Consider the following 15624-nt stretch of genomic DNA (forward strand, 5'->3'; position numbering starts at 1 on the left):
TGTATATGTGGTTGCTGACTTTGGTGTAGCGTGCTGGAGCCAAGGGCACCGCGTATACCTACTTCACGACCGAGAACGCCAAGTCTGCTCGTGAGCTGGTCAGCATCCTCACTGAGGCCAAGCAGGTCGTGCCGCCTGAGTTGCAGGAGATGGCCGCCTACGGTGGCGGCGGTGGCGGTAGGAGTAAGTGTTCTGCTATGTTGTCCGTCCTCGTCGCTGACGTTCTTTCCAGGTCGCTACGGTGGTGGTGGCCGTGGTGGTGGTCGCGGTGGTGGCGGCGGCGGGTACGGCGGTGGCGGCTATGGCGGTGGCGGGTACGGTGGCGGCGGAGGCCGTGACCGCTGGTAAGGTGCCAGCCGCTTACCGCCCGTCACGCACCCGCTTCGCCTTCCTTGGACGTGTTTCTCGGGCTCCCTATTGCTGACACCGTATGTATAGAGCTCCGCTAGATATTGCACTGTATGTATCCTTCTTCCGGCGTCTGGGAGACGTCGTAATCTCTATGACCATCCATGCGTTGTGCATGGTTGGACTTGTATGTTGCGTGAATTTGGCCTTCTGCAAGGCTGAGAGTAGAAAGGACGTCTGGAGTCAAATGTGGCGAGCTGGGCACGTCAGTGTTCGGCCCGATGCGGCCGTTGCGAGCTCTGCGCGGTGGAGGAGTCGTACTCTAGCCTGCGTCTACCATCCATCTTGCTCAACCTTGCGCTTGAAATGCAGCTCGAGAACGAGTGCAAAACACCCGGTGTAATCAAGGAGACTATCCCACTCGCAGGGTTGAACATCAATCTGTTCAAAACCGCGGATGAAGACTTGTCGAAGGACGTCGTCGTGCTGTTCTTCCTGCACGGTCGCTTCGGCTCTGCGGATAAGGTGCAGTGGGTGCCGGAGCGGTTGGTGAAGGAGACGGCGGGGAAGGGGAATAGGGAGTTATTCGTGATCACGCTGGTAAGTGGGTGGCATATAGTGGCTAGCAAGATGGGGACGAGGTGGGCTGGAAGTGCTGAGGAATGCATCTAGGACCAACGGAATCATGGTGCCCGCCTTATCGATCCAAGAGCGAACAAGGGGTGGAGCAGCAATCCGGCCGAGCACAATCCGCGTCATGCGTAAGACTCCCTAATTGTGTGATTTGCAAGGGGTGCTGACTCGGACGCGCCACAGGCTGGATCAGTACGCCATCTTCGACGGGACGGCGCACGATGTGTTCCATCTGATGAACTATCTGCCCGCGTTCTTGTTCCCGAACGATGAGCGGAAGATCACTGAGTACGGGTACTCGGGGATTAGTCTGGGAGGGCATTCGACATGGTTGGCGGTGGCTAATGGTGGGCTTGAGAACCGCTTGCTAGAACGGAGGAGGCTGACTGCCGATAGATCCAAGACTGACGATAGGCATACCGATTATTGGGTGCCCGGATTATATGGGCCTCATGTCGGCGCGGGCGAGGGGAAACGGCGTACCTGTGGAGCCGCCGTATTTCCCGGACTCGTTCGTGAAGAGCGTCACGAGCAGGTGTCCGATGTCGAAGGGGTATGACAAGAAGGAGGAGTCCAATCCGTTCTACGGGAAGAAGATCTTCGTTGCCTCGGGCGCGGCGGTAGGTGCTGGATCGAGACGAAGACTTAGCCGCGTGCTGACATTCTGCGACAGGACCCGCTCGTACCTTGGGATCGTAGTAAGGAATTCGTCGAGAAGCTGGAAGTAGGAGAGCATGGGAGGAAAGCGGTGTTTGTACAGGAGAAGACGGGTCATACGTGCACGCACGAGATGGTCACGAAGATCGTGGCTTTTCTAATCGAGTTGCTGTAGAACTGTCCTCGGTAAATTTTATCTAAGTATATACGCGTCTTTATTGTACGACTGGGTACCCATAACACTGATTTTAGAGGCAGGGCAGCGGAATTTTGTGAATCACGACGGCGGTTTGAATGACGGAGCGGGTTCGGCAAATGCCGGATTGTGTACTCGTGCTTGACAGCGTGGGCAGCTCTTTTGTCAATTACCACACTGCTCCGCTGGTCGCACTCGCTTTGTTGAGCTCGACAAGCGCCACAAATATTCTGCTCATCGCGCTCGACGACGAGCAGTCCACAAGCACATACCCGCAAACCTACTGCATCCCCTCAGCGTCGTCGCTGCCACTCCCAAGCTCGTCGCCATCGGCAAGACCGGCCCAATAGACGGATAGCTTCCCCGCCGCCGCTTCCGCCGTCCCCGCCGTCGTCGCCAACGATGCCGCGCAGAGCCCCCGCCCCGCCCGCCCAAATGGCCCCGCCCCAGCCGCCTTCATGGCTTATACCCCATATCCAGAAAGTGCCGGAGCAGCTCGCCATCCTGAGGACCAATTGGAAGTGGGCTGCGTTCAGCCAGTTCTTCTTCACCTTCAATCCCCTCTTCAACATGGACGATGTCACCCTGACTGTGCGTGCCCCCATTCATCAAATATGCGAATCTTACTCATACGACCCCGCCCCGCTTGCAGGCCATTGAGGACGACTTGTACCTGGGCACCAACCTCGTCCTACCCCGTATTGTGCAGCGCCTGCTGTGGACGCTCAGCTATGACCGCAAATCGCTGTGAGACGCCTTCCCCAACCTTTCATCCATGAATGACGCGTACTGAACGCGTCGTAGGTCCGACGCTTGGCAGACTGTCCTGCGACGCCAGTACGCCAAACGCGACCCAGCAGCGAACCCCATCGGCCCGGACCCCTCCCTCACTGCGAATCGCGCCTCCGGCTCCCGCTACAACACTGCCGAGCCTGATGCTAGTGTCCAGGAGAATGGAACGTCATCACCCCCGCCACATAGAGCGTCCAGCTCTGTCAACGACGACCCGGGCAACGCCGCCGAGGGTGGAGAGAGTGATGCTGCGGTCCTGCCCAAAGACTCCAATGACCAAGACGGAAACGAGACCGGCGACCGTCAGGATCATGGCGACGCGAACACTCATAAGCCGACCGACGCCGTCAAGGAGGAGGTCGGCGACCTCACCAACGGGCTGGTGGAGGAGCCTAAGGATTGGCTACAGCTGCCTATGCTAGAGAAGCTCGACTGTCTTCACCTCCTCACCGAGTGGCAGTTCCAGAACCCCTCCCGACTTCGCCAACTCATGAAGTCCGACGGCGATCATGCTGAATGGCGCATCGAGCCAATTGGCTACGACGTGAAGAAGAACGCGTACTGGCTCATTGGAGGTGCGTGTCATGTCTGCCTTCTGAGATATCCGCCTGAACATCTGCTCCAGAGGACCGTCTCTGGATTCAGCGCGCCATCCCGAAGCCACCTCGCCAGAACAACAAGCGCAAGCGCCCCGCCGCTACCCCAGCAAAGAATGCGAAGAACAACAAACGGTCATCAGCCAAACGCGCTCGCGTAGAGCCCGCGCCCACCCCCACCAAGTCTCGTGCATCGACTTCGCGAGCTTCCACATCCCGCAAGAAACGCGAAACGTCCGTTCCTGCGACCCCCCCTGCCGGAGGCCGTGGTGGCTCCCGGGCAGCCAAGGCCCAGGCGAACACTAAGCTCGAAGCGCAAGCCAAAGAGCTAGCAGAGCTGCAGCGCCAAGCCCAGCTTGATGCCAGCCGTCGCGCTCATCCCACTGGCACTCGCCTTAGCTCCCGCCTCCGTGGGCGGGAGGAAGACGAGGAGTGGCAGCAGGTGCCCGACGCGTGGCTCAACGGCGACGACGAGATGGACGTCGATTCGGGTAGTGACCGGCGAAGGTCGACGGCCAGCGGACGGAGCACGAGGAGCTCTGCTCGACAAGCCGTGCCGCCGGAACGATCAACTAGAGCCACTGCTATCGCAAACGCCCGTGCTGCTGCTGCTAAGAAGCGCAAGGCGCCCGACAGTGACGACGAGGAAGAGGAGGAAGCGGAGTCAGACGACAAGGACGACAAGCAAGATGGTGCGCTGTCCGATGACAGCGAGCTAACGGAGCTGTCGGACGACGATGAGGAGCCGCAGGAAGAGGAGCAGGAGGTCAAGTCAGATTCTGAGCACGCGCAGGAGGAAGTGGAGGAGCAAAAGGCCCAGCTAGAGGAGCCGAAGGAGCCGCCTCTACCGGAAGGCTTCGTCGAGTGGGAGACGGTGAGTTCGATATGTTCGCCTGATGGCGATATCTCATCGCTGCTCTAGATTGCTGTGACCTTGGAGGAGTGGGAGCACGTCGGCGATCCCTTCGAGAAGGCGACACACTACCTGGAGAAGGCGCTTTATAAGACCCTGACCAAGGTCATCGCGCCCCTCGTCATAGAGGATCTTCGGGTGCGTAGCTTGCGTGCTGGACACCATGGACATGCATTGACTGTTTTGTTAGGCTGTGCTACGCGAGAAGCAAAAGGAAGAAGCGATTGTGCATCGCAAGCGCTCATCGCGTATCGCTGTCAAAGAGTCCGCGAAGGAAGAGGCTCGCCTAGCTGCTAAGCGTCAGGCCGAAGAGGAGGAGAAGAACAGCCGGGCGCGGCGTCATGAAGCACGACTTGCTAAGGAACAAGAGCAGAGTCGTGAAGCTCGCGAGTCCGCGAGAGAGCAACGGAAGCGGGAGAGAGAAGAGCGTGAGGAGCGCGCGAGGAAGGAGCAGGAAGAGAAGGAACTGTGCGTACCCGTACTCTTCTGCGTGATCGGGAAGTGCTAAACAGGTAGCAGGGAGGAACAAAGGAAAGCAGAAGAAGCTGCACGAGTGCCTTCTTTGGACGAGCATGCGTCAAAGGCGAACGGTTCCGCAAAGAGTCGCAGAAGCCACAAGCGCAAGGCCCCTGCTCAAGCGCCGGCTACCAGCGAAGTCAAGCTCATGCCTGCGCCTTCTGGTTCACGAACACCAGAGTGGGAGCTCGACTGCGAGGTCTGTCATCGCCACGGCTTCAACCTCGACGATGGAGTCCCCATGATGTGCTGCGGATCGTGCCAACGGTGGCAGCACATCCGATGCCACGACAGAGTTGACCTTGCTGCGGGGCGCCCGAAGCGCGATTGGAACACAGTCGACTTTGTGTGCAAGCGATGTCGGGAGCTGGCGTACGCGCGGCAGCAGCAGCAACATCAGCAGCAGATGCCGTATTATGGGGCAGCCGCGCGGTCTGCCTACCCTCAGCATCAGTACGCGATGACGCAGCAGCCGGCGGCTGGTTACGGGGCATATCAAAGTGGCTGGGGAACGGGGGCGAGCCAGCCATACACGACCCCGTATGCAGGCGCGTATACGAATGGACATGCTCCGGCGTATGGGCAGCCTGGATACTCCTCGTACCACCAGCCGGCGTCATACGCGGCTGCCAATGGCGTGTATGCCAATGGAGCCCCTGCACCGGGCGGTTCCGCGCTGTCTAATGGGGGATATCTCGGTCAGGCGCAGGTAAGTTGCAGTGTTTAACGGGGGTTAGATGTTGCTGATGATTGTTTGCAGTCTGATACGACGAAGTGGGCGATGCATGCTCCGGCGCCGAATGGATATGCGCCAGCACCGTATGCAGAGAGCAGTCGGTATTTGCATACGCAGCAGGCGCCGGGCACGGCTGGGTACGGGGTGTAGAGGTTTGCATTATCCACGTACTTTGTCGCTGGACCCGGATGCTTAGAGCGTTGAGCCCGTTATACGTGCGACCGTCCATCACACATATCTATATAGACACGCCCGTCGACGTACACGGGAGAGCTAGACAGCCGTCGGACTTTGTGCTGTAGCCCTTGTTTGTCCCTTTGTTTATTGTATACTAGCAGAGGGGACCCGAGTTATGAAATCATGGAAATGCATTGCAAGACGCGCGATAATATAGTACAGTTGCAATTCAATTTCAGGACTACGGACTGGCTAAGTGCGCTTCCGCTTCGTTGCGCGAGAAGGAGCAGGGGCTGAGGATGCAGTCTGAGATGAGGCGCATGGGGACTCGGAGGAGCAGGGCGTACAGGGGGAAGGTGGAGAGACAACGCGAGGTTCGTCGGTCTCCATTGGAGCGGGAGCGGGCACATGGGGTTCGGACGACTGCGACGCGGCTGGGGTATCGGACGCCATCGTGGCTTTCTTTCCCGGGCTGGTGCTGATGACAGCGTTAGGCAACGCTGTCTTCAACCTTCTCGTGGGACCGGGTTCGGTGGTTGGCCCAAGAACTGTGATATAAGTCAGTCAAGCGAGCCAGGCGTGGTTAAGGACTACGGACCGGGTACAGCATCAGGTACGTGGGCTGATCCAGCACCTCCACTGGACAGCTTCGCGAAGTGGTCAATCTCCAGCAAGAACAAAGCAGGGAACCCGTCATCTCCATAGCGCACGGCGATGATACGGCCTTCTACAGAGACGATGGCGCTGTTGGGGGGAATAGGCTTCCTGTTGACTTGAAACCTGCCGTTCGTGGGGAAGAACGCGCGAATAGGGAGGTTGGATGTGGTCTTCCATGAGTTCTTGAGGACTGTCGTCCATTGGGTGACGGTAATGTTAAAGGCGCTGTTGGGATCGTCCTCGAGCGGGACCGCCTGACCGTCTGAAGTGGGCGGAAGTCGAAAGGCAGTGCCCGAGATGTGAAGAGACGCGTAATGAGCGGTCATGTTCGTGATCGGTCCAACGACCTGCGTTGCACTTGGTGAGAATCGAGGATACGTGGGAGGAAAGGGCAGCTCACCGATGCCGAGTCTACGTCCCCAATCAACTGCACCATAGTAGGTGTTGTTACATACGAAGAGGCCACGTCTGCAGCAGCTACACTCGCATTCATGCCCGCAACCTTGAGAAGTGATGAGGTCGGTACAATGGCTGAGAAGAAGAAGCGTACCCGCACATGCAGGGCGTACAATGCGTCGTCCCTGAACTTGATGTCCGTCTGCCGGAAAAAGCGGAAGGAACCAATAAGTACGAAAGCAGGCGTGGCTTGGATGACCACATCGAGTTGACGCTTGCTACGGTCGATCTCAGTGTCTGTTTCAACACCGGCGATGAGGTCGAAGCAAGCGCAGCTATCGCCCATGTCTGGTTAAGGAGGGGTGGGAGGTGAAAGAAGGATGGACATTCTGTGGTTGGACACCACCGTTAAGTGCGTAGGCAAGGCGGTACCTGGAATGAAGACGGACCGATACTACGACGTCACTCGAAGGTCACATTGCTGAGTAGGATATGTTGGTATACGGGAATAAGGAACCAAGAAAAGGAAGAGTCCACGGGATCTGCGGAGAGAGGTTAGAGCGAAATGAAGAGGAACAGCCGCCTGTCAATTTACAGTGATCATGTCAAAGGCCAGCATTCTGGAAAATTTCCGAGTACACAATATTCAGAGTTCGATCTTCGACACTGTCAGCAGAGAGGAGGACTTTGACGCGTTCCTGTGACGTTGCGCGAGAAAGGGCGACGTAGAGCTGGCCATGGGAGAAAACGGGGCTCCGCAAGTCGATGCCCACGTAGCGCACAGATTGGCCTTGGGACTTATTGATGGAGACTGCGAAGGCGAGTCGGACGGGGAACTGCCGGCGCCGCAGCTGGAATGCGAACTCGGCTGACATGGTCGTACTGGGCGTCAGGGAGATGCGAGGAATGAGGGCCGTCTCGCCATCATGGTCACCGCCTAAAATGCGCGCTTCCAATACACGGGCGGAACCACGGAGCAGGGTGAGCCGCGTTCCATTGCAAAGACCTTGGGCGGGGCAGAGATTGCGCAGCAGGATAATCGGGCAGCCAACTTTCAGGGTCAGCTCCCCGGGTGGCAGGCTGGACGCATCGATGGTGCGCAGAAATTCGGGGGGTATGTTGTCCGGCCCGTCAACGCCTGCTTCATGCTCGACAGTATCAGCGCTATGGTACACGATGACCTGGCCAGGCATCTGATGCAGGAGCGCGATGTTGAGGGCTTCGACGTCCTTGTTCCGAGGGGCGAGAATCATCCGCTCTGCGAAGTAGTCGTGTGAGGGAATAAATGGCCCGCTGAGATTTGGGAAGATTGAACTCAGAAATGTATCTTCGTTCCGAGTACACATCGTGGGAGGAAGGGGAATGGTCCCATCAGGGGAAACGTCGAGGCCGTGACCGACGCGCGTGAGCCACTGCACGAAGGCGGCCTCTCCAGGTTGAACGCGCATGTTGGTTCGTAGATGGAGGACGTGCACGTGCTTCCATATAGAGGAGCGGGGAAGAGAAGCGTCAAGAATCTCCTCTTTAGACCCTTTTGGGATGACCGGCAACGTCTGCTGGAAATCCCCACCAAGCAGGATGACCTTCCCACCGAACGGTGCCGTCGATGAGCAGATGTCACACAGGGTTCTCTCCAGGGTCTCGACGGTGTACCGATGCTGCATAAGGACTTCGTCCCATATGATCAAGTCCGCTGCACGAAGGAGGTCTGCGCGAGCACTGGATTTCGAGAATGAGCACGTAGATGCGTCAGACAGAGTAATGATGGGGATTTTGAACGTGGAGTGAGCAGTGCGGCCTCCACGTAGGAGAAGGGCAGCGATTCCGGACGATGCGGAGCAGAGAACAATATGTGCATCAGCGCGGAGGACATGCGCGATAGTGTTGTATAGAAAAGTCTTGCCAGTACCACCAGGCCCATTGACGAAGAAAACACCGGGGATGTGTTCCTGTATGCAGTGCATGATCTCGTCAAAGGCAGCGGTCTGGTGCGGATTTGTGTGGAGGTTCTGAATAGATGCGGCAGCTGCAAGGCGCTCATCACCGCGGTCGAAGTCCAGCTGCTCTGCTATGAGGCGGTTCTCGGCATGGAGAACCCAATTCTGAGTCGGCTGCGGCATGGAAGGAAAGTCATCGAGTGACTTGCCTGACTGCCGGAGTATGTTGTCTATCAGGTGAAGGCCATAGTCGTACACATCCTCCTGTCGAACGTGCATTCTTCCGGCGCAGCGCAGACGATAAGCGAGATCATCACAGACGTGTTCTCTGAACTCGTCCCAGAGGGTCTCGGGCCGGGCAGGTGCGCAGAAAAGGAGAATGGTGCAGAACAGGTGCCGAAGTCGAGTTCCAGATTGCATGACGGAAGCCTCCTGCAGGCATAACCGCCACTCGCCATCGTCTTCGAGCAATCCTCGGGCAATGCAAGCATTGCGGAACGACCCGTAGTGGATGCCATTGTGAGTGTACAGGTCGTCGAAGGAGGTGGCGCCTTTCACGACAGTAAGAAGCGTGCGCAAGTAGAAACGCTCCCCTAGGAGCAGGAAAACATAAGCAAGCAATCATTGTGAAAACTGCGTGTAATCATACCTGCCGTTGGCGAGACAAAGTACATGCGACCGATAGAGAATCGACTCTGCCGGAGTTTCCACTTCTTCTCGTCCTGATTCCAGGTCAAGTGCTGGGGAAACTCCTGGTAGGTCAGCTGGCGCGCGGCCTCACCGAGGGCGCCATGATCTGCGTTGGCGCGGAAGAACTCAGAAAGAGTTGTCCTGACAGCCTGAGCTTGCTGCAGGATGCTCGCGGGAGGATTGTTAGGATTGAAGACGACCAGGTGCTGGTTGGGAAGGTAGATTTGAAGGCGCGTGACGTTGGGCACTTGTTTGTAAAGATCGAAGCCAAGGAGGCGGAAGCAAGCCTCGGGAGGTCCGATGTAGCGACCGTCAATGTATTGCTCGATCTCATCAACAGTGTACTCCGCAGATGCGCGGTCACCTCCCTTGTGGATGTATTTGAAGGGGTACTTGATAGAGCGAAGGGAAAAGACACATTCGACGTTGATATGACAGTCGAAGCGGAGAGAGAGGTAAGGCGAATATGGCACAATCCAGGAGTTGTCGACAGGGACTCCCTTGACGTCAAAGCGCCGGCCATCGTGCCGTCGCCTGTAGCGGGGATACCCATCCTCGTCCATGGTCGTCTGCTCAGCAAAGTCCTTCGGAAATCCCTTCGTGCACTTTCCGTTCTCCATGCAGGCAGCGTGAGGATTATGCGCACCGCAGGGACTGTGAACCATGCAGGCACGGACAATGTCAAAAAGACGGGGCTGAGCATCAGGATCAGGCCACTCAGCGCTGATGATGCTGTTAATGGCGTCCACAGTCTTCATCTTCCAAGGATCGTGGAGAATGATGAGAGCGTGACAATGCGGCAGCCCACGCTTCTGGAACTCGGTCGAGTAGATGTATGCCGCAGGTGTACCGAGTATGCCACCATGGTAGATGTCGTGGAGCAAGGTGTCTCGCTTGAGGGCAAACACGCGAGCGACCAGATCAGGACGATCATACGCTGTCTGACCAGGAAGGAGCGCGCGGGTGATCTCTGGCCACTTCGGGTTCGCAGTGAGCGTGATGAAGAGATCAACCTTGCGATAGAAGCGAGCAAGAGCCATAGCATCCTGGTATCGCTGCTGAAGGTCGCGCGGACCACCGACGTGAGAGGAGGGAAGAATGACGCGGCCAACAGTATTCATGTTGATGTGGCCACTGTCAGCAGAACAGATGGCGTCTGCGACACCATTGTACAGTTCAGCACGTAGAAGCAACTGGTTGCCGCGCAGGAAGTTCAATCGATTCTGCTCCGCCGAAGCCCACATGTCGACGACGTACTGCTGCATGAGCTGTCCGCCACGGAGGATGGTGTTGTACTCGACGTGAAGCGGTCGGACCTGCAGGCGAAAAGCAGCGTGACGGATCTGTGTGAGGCGCAGCGGATTGTTCGTAGCTGGCTGATGCATGCGAAGTTCGTCGTGCCATCCGCTCTCGCCTCGAGGGAATAAGAGCACAAACTGAAGAGGTGCGTATGCTGCGTGAAGCTCAGATATGCGGAAGAGATTACTGCCTCCAAGAGGAGTCCTGCGGCGGAGGATGATGTCTCGTCCTTTCTGCGCAGCACTGTCATCTCCAGGAAGGATCATGGCAACCTCTTCAGCGGTTGGGCGGTTGTATCGCCGACGATCCAAGCCTGGTGTGACACGAAGGCGGATGAGAGCATCATGGGTAACGTGTGAGGCCAGAAATTCGTGAGCATGCATGTACATGGCAGCATAGGGGTTGGACGCGCGCAGTTCAACCTCGAGTTCCATGAGAAGCGATGGATCGAGATTGTCATTGTTTGCCACACGATTGCTATGGGCTACGGAGGGGTCGTAGATGTACACTTGCGCAAAGCACGGGCGAAGCCCATCGGTTCGCTCGAGCGCTGAGGACAGGTGACAGAGTTCGCCGTGAATGCGGAAGACCCACGCGCTCCCACCCCTCCTGTTCAACGCACGATCCTCATTGACGCCAAGCGATGTGAAGGCAAACGCGTTGTTATATTGGCGTATGTGTTTTCGGAAAGCGCGGGGGAGGGGATCATCGGATTCGTATAGGTAGTACAGGAGGGGTGGCGGTTTTGCGAGAAACGGCAGATTGACCTGACCGCTGTCGCAACATGTGCCAAAGCGAGGATCGCGAACCGGACTTTTCTTCAGCTTCTCGGCAGGCCAGTGCAGCGCATGACAGGATGGGCATGGGATCGTCATAGCACCGAGGTCGTGTTGAGTTATTGAAGGTGAGGTACTCTTTCTTGCGGCTAGGAAGGTGCGTCGGTGGAGGACCTTGCGCAAGCGTTTCAGCTCGGGCGCAGGTAGGACCATTCCTGGGAGAAGATAAGGAACATCAATCCTGAGCAACAGACACGACGTACGGGGCATTGCAGGTGATGGACGGCGCCGTCGAGGTCGACGTTCAGCCGCGACATGGTGATGTACTGTCAAGCGTGAGTGAAGGGGCAATCACGGCGAGAAGGGATACGCACCATCGAGGGAACGCGGACTTCGTCCACGATGATCACCAAGTATGCTTTGGCGAAGGGTGCGAGTACGCTCCTGTTGACGACGATCCTGTTGAGCCTGTGATGGTGTACGGTGCGTTGATGCATGGAGTCTCCTCTGCACGGAAGCCAATGGTTCTCGAAGATGGTGAGAGACGTCGAGAGGGAGAAGGGCAAACACACCTTCCTCGCTGCTGTTATCCTCTGAGCTATCGGACACACGACTGCGGCCAAGGTCCGGCATTGCAGAGCTCATCACTTCCATGTCAGATTCAGAGGTGGTGGACGTGGCGAAGGGCGGGAGAGCGCAGATGAAGGGCGGGATGTACGGGCGGCACGCAAATAGGGACGATGACTGACAGTGTCTCACCGGTCCCTTGTATCGGAACTTGGAAGGTCATCAGGGCGGAGAAATGAATGGGAGGGAGCATGGGGTCCTTTCGTATGTATGGCGAGCGATGGCATGGCATTCTGCATTTCAAGATGGGGACAAAGGCAAGGGGTGAGCGTGATACGAAAGAGAGACAGAATGAACACGCAATCGTCAAGAAGTACTTTGCGGCGCCGTGCGCCGTGCGCTGTGCAGAGAGCACTGGACACTGGAAGTGCAGAGGCAGGCGTGGGTCACGAACATGTATTCATCTCGGAGTGGACTATGATACGGTGGGGGAAGGGCAGGGGGAAGACGTGATCGGAGGATGGCGTGCAATGGTGCGCTGCTGGTAGCGGCAGATGTAGGTGACAGCGTCATCAGTAGTGACCTGAGCTGTTGAATGAGGCCGGTCAGGATCGTGGCATGTTGAAAGAGAGCGACGCACTGTGTGAAGGAATATGCCCGTTGCCGAAGGAGTTACGGTAGGGCACGGTGATTCCTAGCGAAGGTGAGGGACCAGAAAGTAAGAAAGAAGGAGCGGGGACGTACCTTGCATGGTAGAAAAGCGCCGTCGACGGTACGTATGGTTTTTGGGAGCACGTTGTGAGACGTGGACATCCATGAGAAGATGAGCGAGGGTGAGAAGGAGGGCATGGTCATTACAGGAGGGCGGAGCAGATGCCGAGTATAGATCTGGAATGGATGGCGAAGAATGAAGGGAAGGAGGGAGCAGAGGTAAGGACGCGCGCCGCGACAATGAAGGGGTGGGCGCCGGCAATGGTTGGAAGTGGAGGGCGGAGCAAAAAGCGAAAGGGACGGTCAGGAGCCCATCAGACCCCGATCATAAACAGACGTCATGAATGCAAGCAGCGCACGACCACGCCATGTGATGCCCGCGTCGACAGTAGAATACGTAGTGCACGAAATAGGACACCAAGAGCGGGGTACTGAAGGGCAGAAGGGCCACCAAGGCAAGTGTTGACTTCATTGTGTTCTACGACGCGCAGGAAGCAGTAGGCAACCACGATGTATATGTAGTGCAGTAAAGGGGCAGGAGGAACGGGAAGGTTGAAGGAACGTCAGGCAAGAAGATGCAGAACGGGTGCGTACATTAGTCTCATGCAGAGCAGGAGGCAAGATGGAAGTATTGGAAAGAAGGAGGTTCGATGTCGAGTCTCGGTTATTACAGTGGCGAGGTCGGTGTGATAAGTCCGACCCGTTTCAGAGGGACGAAATCTGGGTGCTCAGTCACGTGGAGCACCCAGAATCCATACCTCTGATGCAAACGGACGAAGGCGTCGGGCTGCAGTCCCCGGAAACGCGAGTGGAGGAGACACCAATGATGATCTATGCAAAGCGCACCGGCATGGACCACAAATGAGGGAAAGGAAACGGACGAAAGAACGTGTAACAGCGAGGGGAACATTGCGCGAAGGCTGGGAAATGACGTCAGGGTTTCCGGGCCTGAGCGGCCGTCCGTTGGGGAGGGGTGCGGCGGCGGGGGCAGGTTGTCAAGTTTGGGGAAGGGCGTGGGCGGGCGAGGATGGGATGGGAAGGAAAGTAGGCGAGAAGGTGGAGACGACAGCGGAAGGTAGTGTAGGCCGCGCAAAGAGGCAGACGACAGGCGAGGAGCGAATGGGAGCGAGGGCAGGAGGTCGCGCGTCAGGTGAGGGACACGGTCAGCTGGCAGAGCGAGGCGCGGGTCTGCCGCTCGGCATGGTCGATGGAGCACGGAGAGCCCCATGTTGTAGTGGGAAAAACGCGCGCGTGGTTTGTCAAAGCGCATCAAACGCGCCCCCTTGCTTATAGAAGGGATCTACTGGTTGTCGTCGATGTAATTTCTGTTTCGAAATGTAAAGTGACATAGAATGCGCTGTAGCCTTTCGGGGGTATGAGCAGACGCCTGAACACCTCAATGAGCGTTGGGTGTGTACTGTACTTACCTGTATGGAAGCAACCGTCACGGTCACGGAGGCCCGGTTGCGTTGCAAGGGTCACGGGTCACGGTCGGCTTTTTGGACTCAGGACCTGCCAAATATGGCAATTTTGGCGCCAAAAATCGTCGAAAATTCAATATTTTTGCCTCGGTCACGGCTCCCGGACGCCTGGTTGCCTCGGTCGCGCATGTCACGGTCGCCGGCCGGTTGCCTCCATACAGGTAGGTACAGTACTCGTTTCGACAGTGCTGGCCTTTTTATGGTATGCTCCTATCCCGCGTTCACCAGTGTCGATATATCCATTCACAACTGTTTTCAGATGAAGGAAGTGGTCTGCAGGTTCGACTTGCTGTTGAGGCGAAGGCCAGATAGCACGCTTCAATCGACGGCTCGAAGAGACAATGAAGACAATTGATCATCCCGGTACTGTTACATACATTGCGATGCTGTTATATTCGCTTACAATCCCGGGCCCTTTCAGAGCTTCAAGAACTCCTTCACCGTCGTCCAGTGGTGCCCTTCCCAGAGGTGGTTAGCGCCTCCGGCGCCATCGTTGTCCGTGATCTTCTTGTCCTTGCTGAGCAGTCCCCGCTCGATGGAGGACTGCAGCGCCGCAAGGAAGCCGGACAACTCAGGTGCAGGTGCGGGTATCTCATCGACCTTTTCGATGGGGGCGTTTAGGATAGTGCTGAGGCCGTTGAGAGTGAGTTCGTCTCCCTGGATGCGGAGGGCCTTGTTGGAAAGTTCGGACGCCGGGTAGTGGGTCACTACGTGCGCGATGAAGCCTGGATATGGGTGAATTGTCTGCGCGCGACTGCTGGATTGGGGACTCACCTCCGATGTCGGCCGTTGCCGTGGTGGAGAAGGGCTGGTCTCCCGTCAGCCCCTTGAGGATGTTAACCTTCTTGTTGGTGTTGTAGCCGACAAGCGTGGTCACGAACTCTTCGAAGGCGCCGGTCTGGGATGAGTTGATTAGTCTTTGATCTTTATATACATCGATGCGTCGACTTACGAAGATACGCAGGGAAGGAAGGCCGATAGATTCAAGGTGCTCTGCGAGCGAAATCAGCGAGGACTCTATGTTCGGGAAGCAGAGGAACTCACCGGCCACTTGGATTTTCGGCGCCAGGAACGCAGGCACTTCCTCCTTCTTCCATCCCTTGCTGATCGTCCCGAACTCGCTGGGCACGAAGAGCTGCACGCCCGCCGCCTTCGCCGCGTTGGCGAGGGGGATCTGCTGCAAGACGGCGGTGGTGGTTATGGGGGCGAGGACGGCCTCGACCTTGTGCTCGCGAAGGACCGCGGCGGTGCCATCGACGTCGTCGTAGTCTACGCCTGCGTGAGCGACGCCCTCGGGCAGCCAGTCGGGGCGCGGTGTGGTCTTGCGGGTGAGGACGAGGACGGAGACGCCGGAGGTGGTCGCGAGAGCCTGGACGGCGGGCTTGCCGATGCTGCTCTGCGCACCTGCGACGGCGATGGACTTGAATCCGGCAGGCATATTGGATTTGCTAGACTATCACGGATAGGGGTTGCGACGATGAAGGGCGGGGGCGAAGGCGGGATACTGCTGATTCCATGGCCACCCGCGCCATACTTATACTCGTGG

At 57.4% G+C, this 15624-nt stretch overlaps 11 protein-coding genes across 11 annotated transcripts; 2 read left to right on the top strand and 9 right to left on the bottom strand.

Moving 5' to 3' along the window:
- Nucleotides 1–648: 648 nt before the first annotated feature.
- Nucleotides 649–1927, top strand: SCHCODRAFT_02625886 (uncharacterized protein). The gene is made up of 5 exons (XM_003032206.2): nucleotides 649–948; nucleotides 1021–1109; nucleotides 1165–1328; nucleotides 1378–1601; nucleotides 1655–1927. The coding sequence occupies exons 1-5, from the start codon at nucleotides 715–717 to the stop codon at nucleotides 1811–1813; spliced, it is 870 nt and encodes a 289-aa protein (XP_003032252.2). The 5' UTR covers nucleotides 649–714; the 3' UTR covers nucleotides 1814–1927.
- An 89-nt stretch (nucleotides 1928–2016) lies between these two features.
- SCHCODRAFT_02625891 (uncharacterized protein) lies at nucleotides 2017–5816 on the top strand. The gene is made up of 8 exons (XM_003032205.3): nucleotides 2017–2425; nucleotides 2487–2581; nucleotides 2639–3201; nucleotides 3252–4096; nucleotides 4145–4273; nucleotides 4326–4603; nucleotides 4655–5360; nucleotides 5412–5816. Exons 1-8 carry the CDS (start codon nucleotides 2237–2239, stop codon nucleotides 5535–5537), a joined length of 2931 nt encoding a protein of 976 aa, XP_003032251.1. The 5' UTR covers nucleotides 2017–2236; the 3' UTR covers nucleotides 5538–5816.
- Nucleotides 5598–6616, bottom strand: SCHCODRAFT_02289485 (uncharacterized protein). Its single transcript, XM_050342287.1, has 3 exons — nucleotides 6163–6616; nucleotides 5912–6112; nucleotides 5598–5857 (listed from the first exon to the last, which is right to left on the bottom strand). The coding sequence occupies exons 1-3, from the start codon at nucleotides 6545–6547 to the stop codon at nucleotides 5817–5819; spliced, it is 627 nt and encodes a 208-aa protein (XP_050200026.1). The 5' UTR covers nucleotides 6548–6616; the 3' UTR covers nucleotides 5598–5816.
- SCHCODRAFT_01171498 (uncharacterized protein) lies at nucleotides 6544–6963 on the bottom strand (the record flags this gene model as incomplete). The annotated part of the gene is made up of 1 exon (XM_003031770.2): nucleotides 6544–6963. One exon carries the CDS (start codon nucleotides 6961–6963, stop codon nucleotides 6544–6546), a length of 420 nt encoding a protein of 139 aa, XP_003031816.1.
- Nucleotides 6964–7243: 280 nt separating this feature from the next.
- On the bottom strand, nucleotides 7244–7429 carry SCHCODRAFT_02469817 (uncharacterized protein; the record flags this gene model as incomplete). Its single annotated transcript, XM_050342681.1, has 1 exon — nucleotides 7244–7429. A coding segment is annotated over one exon (186 nt), but the record flags the coding sequence as incomplete, so codon positions are not given.
- A 795-nt stretch (nucleotides 7430–8224) lies between these two features.
- Nucleotides 8225–8737, bottom strand: SCHCODRAFT_02462598 (uncharacterized protein; the record flags this gene model as incomplete). The annotated part of the gene is made up of 1 exon (XM_050342625.1): nucleotides 8225–8737. A coding segment is annotated over one exon (513 nt), but the record flags the coding sequence as incomplete, so codon positions are not given.
- A 54-nt stretch (nucleotides 8738–8791) lies between these two features.
- On the bottom strand, nucleotides 8792–8974 carry SCHCODRAFT_02453916 (uncharacterized protein; the record flags this gene model as incomplete). Its single annotated transcript, XM_003031769.1, has 1 exon — nucleotides 8792–8974. A coding segment is annotated over one exon (183 nt), but the record flags the coding sequence as incomplete, so codon positions are not given.
- Nucleotides 8975–9918: 944 nt separating this feature from the next.
- Nucleotides 9919–10239, bottom strand: SCHCODRAFT_01052980 (uncharacterized protein; the record flags this gene model as incomplete). Its single annotated transcript, XM_050340940.1, has 1 exon — nucleotides 9919–10239. A coding segment is annotated over one exon (321 nt), but the record flags the coding sequence as incomplete, so codon positions are not given.
- Nucleotides 10225–11418, bottom strand: SCHCODRAFT_02477374 (uncharacterized protein; the record flags this gene model as incomplete). Its single annotated transcript, XM_050342755.1, has 1 exon — nucleotides 10225–11418. A coding segment is annotated over one exon (1194 nt), but the record flags the coding sequence as incomplete, so codon positions are not given.
- A 943-nt stretch (nucleotides 11419–12361) lies between these two features.
- On the bottom strand, nucleotides 12362–12703 carry SCHCODRAFT_02502826 (uncharacterized protein; the record flags this gene model as incomplete). The annotated part of the gene is made up of 3 exons (XM_003031768.2): nucleotides 12362–12474; nucleotides 12527–12580; nucleotides 12631–12703. The coding sequence occupies 3 exons, from the start codon at nucleotides 12701–12703 to the stop codon at nucleotides 12362–12364; spliced, it is 240 nt and encodes a 79-aa protein (XP_003031814.1).
- Nucleotides 12704–14495: 1792 nt separating this feature from the next.
- On the bottom strand, nucleotides 14496–15605 carry SCHCODRAFT_01152472 (NAD(P)-binding protein; the record flags this gene model as incomplete). The annotated part of the gene is made up of 4 exons (XM_003031767.2): nucleotides 15123–15605; nucleotides 15031–15071; nucleotides 14853–14976; nucleotides 14496–14803 (listed from the first exon to the last, which is right to left on the bottom strand). The coding sequence occupies exons 1-4, from the start codon at nucleotides 15514–15516 to the stop codon at nucleotides 14496–14498; spliced, it is 867 nt and encodes a 288-aa protein (XP_003031813.1). The 5' UTR covers nucleotides 15517–15605.
- Nucleotides 15606–15624: the final 19 nt, after the last annotated feature.

Source organism: Schizophyllum commune (assembly GCF_000143185.2).
Source record: "Schizophyllum commune H4-8 unplaced genomic scaffold SCHCOscaffold_6, whole genome shotgun sequence".
Classification (NCBI taxonomy): Eukaryota; Fungi; Basidiomycota; class Agaricomycetes; order Agaricales; family Schizophyllaceae; genus Schizophyllum; species Schizophyllum commune.

Bases quoted from the DNA above. Each gene is read 5' to 3' on its own strand.
- SCHCODRAFT_02625886 (XM_003032206.2), top strand. From the start codon at position 715: ATGCAGCTCGAGAACGAGTGCAAAACACCCGGTGTAATCAAGGAGACT. The intron at 949-1,020 runs GTAAGTGGGTGG...GAATGCATCTAG, and splicing joins AGTTATTCGTGATCACGCTG to GACCAACGGAATCATGGTGC. The intron at 1,602-1,654 runs GTAGGTGCTGGA...ATTCTGCGACAG, and splicing joins TCGTTGCCTCGGGCGCGGCG to GACCCGCTCGTACCTTGGGA.
- SCHCODRAFT_02625891 (XM_003032205.3), top strand. From the start codon at position 2,237: ATGCCGCGCAGAGCCCCCGCCCCGCCCGCCCAAATGGCCCCGCCCCAG. The intron at 2,426-2,486 runs GTGCGTGCCCCC...CCCCGCTTGCAG, and splicing joins TGGACGATGTCACCCTGACT to GCCATTGAGGACGACTTGTA. The intron at 4,274-4,325 runs GTGCGTAGCTTG...CTGTTTTGTTAG, and splicing joins TCGTCATAGAGGATCTTCGG to GCTGTGCTACGCGAGAAGCA.
- SCHCODRAFT_02289485 (XM_050342287.1), bottom strand. From the start codon at position 6,547: ATGACCGCTCATTACGCGTCTCTTCACATCTCGGGCACTGCCTTTCGA. The intron at 6,113-6,162 runs GTCCGTAGTCCT...CTTATATCACAG, and splicing joins CGTACCTGATGCTGTACCCG to TTCTTGGGCCAACCACCGAA. The intron at 5,858-5,911 runs GTACGCCCTGCT...CTGCATCCTCAG, and splicing joins TGTCTCTCCACCTTCCCCCT to CCCCTGCTCCTTCTCGCGCA.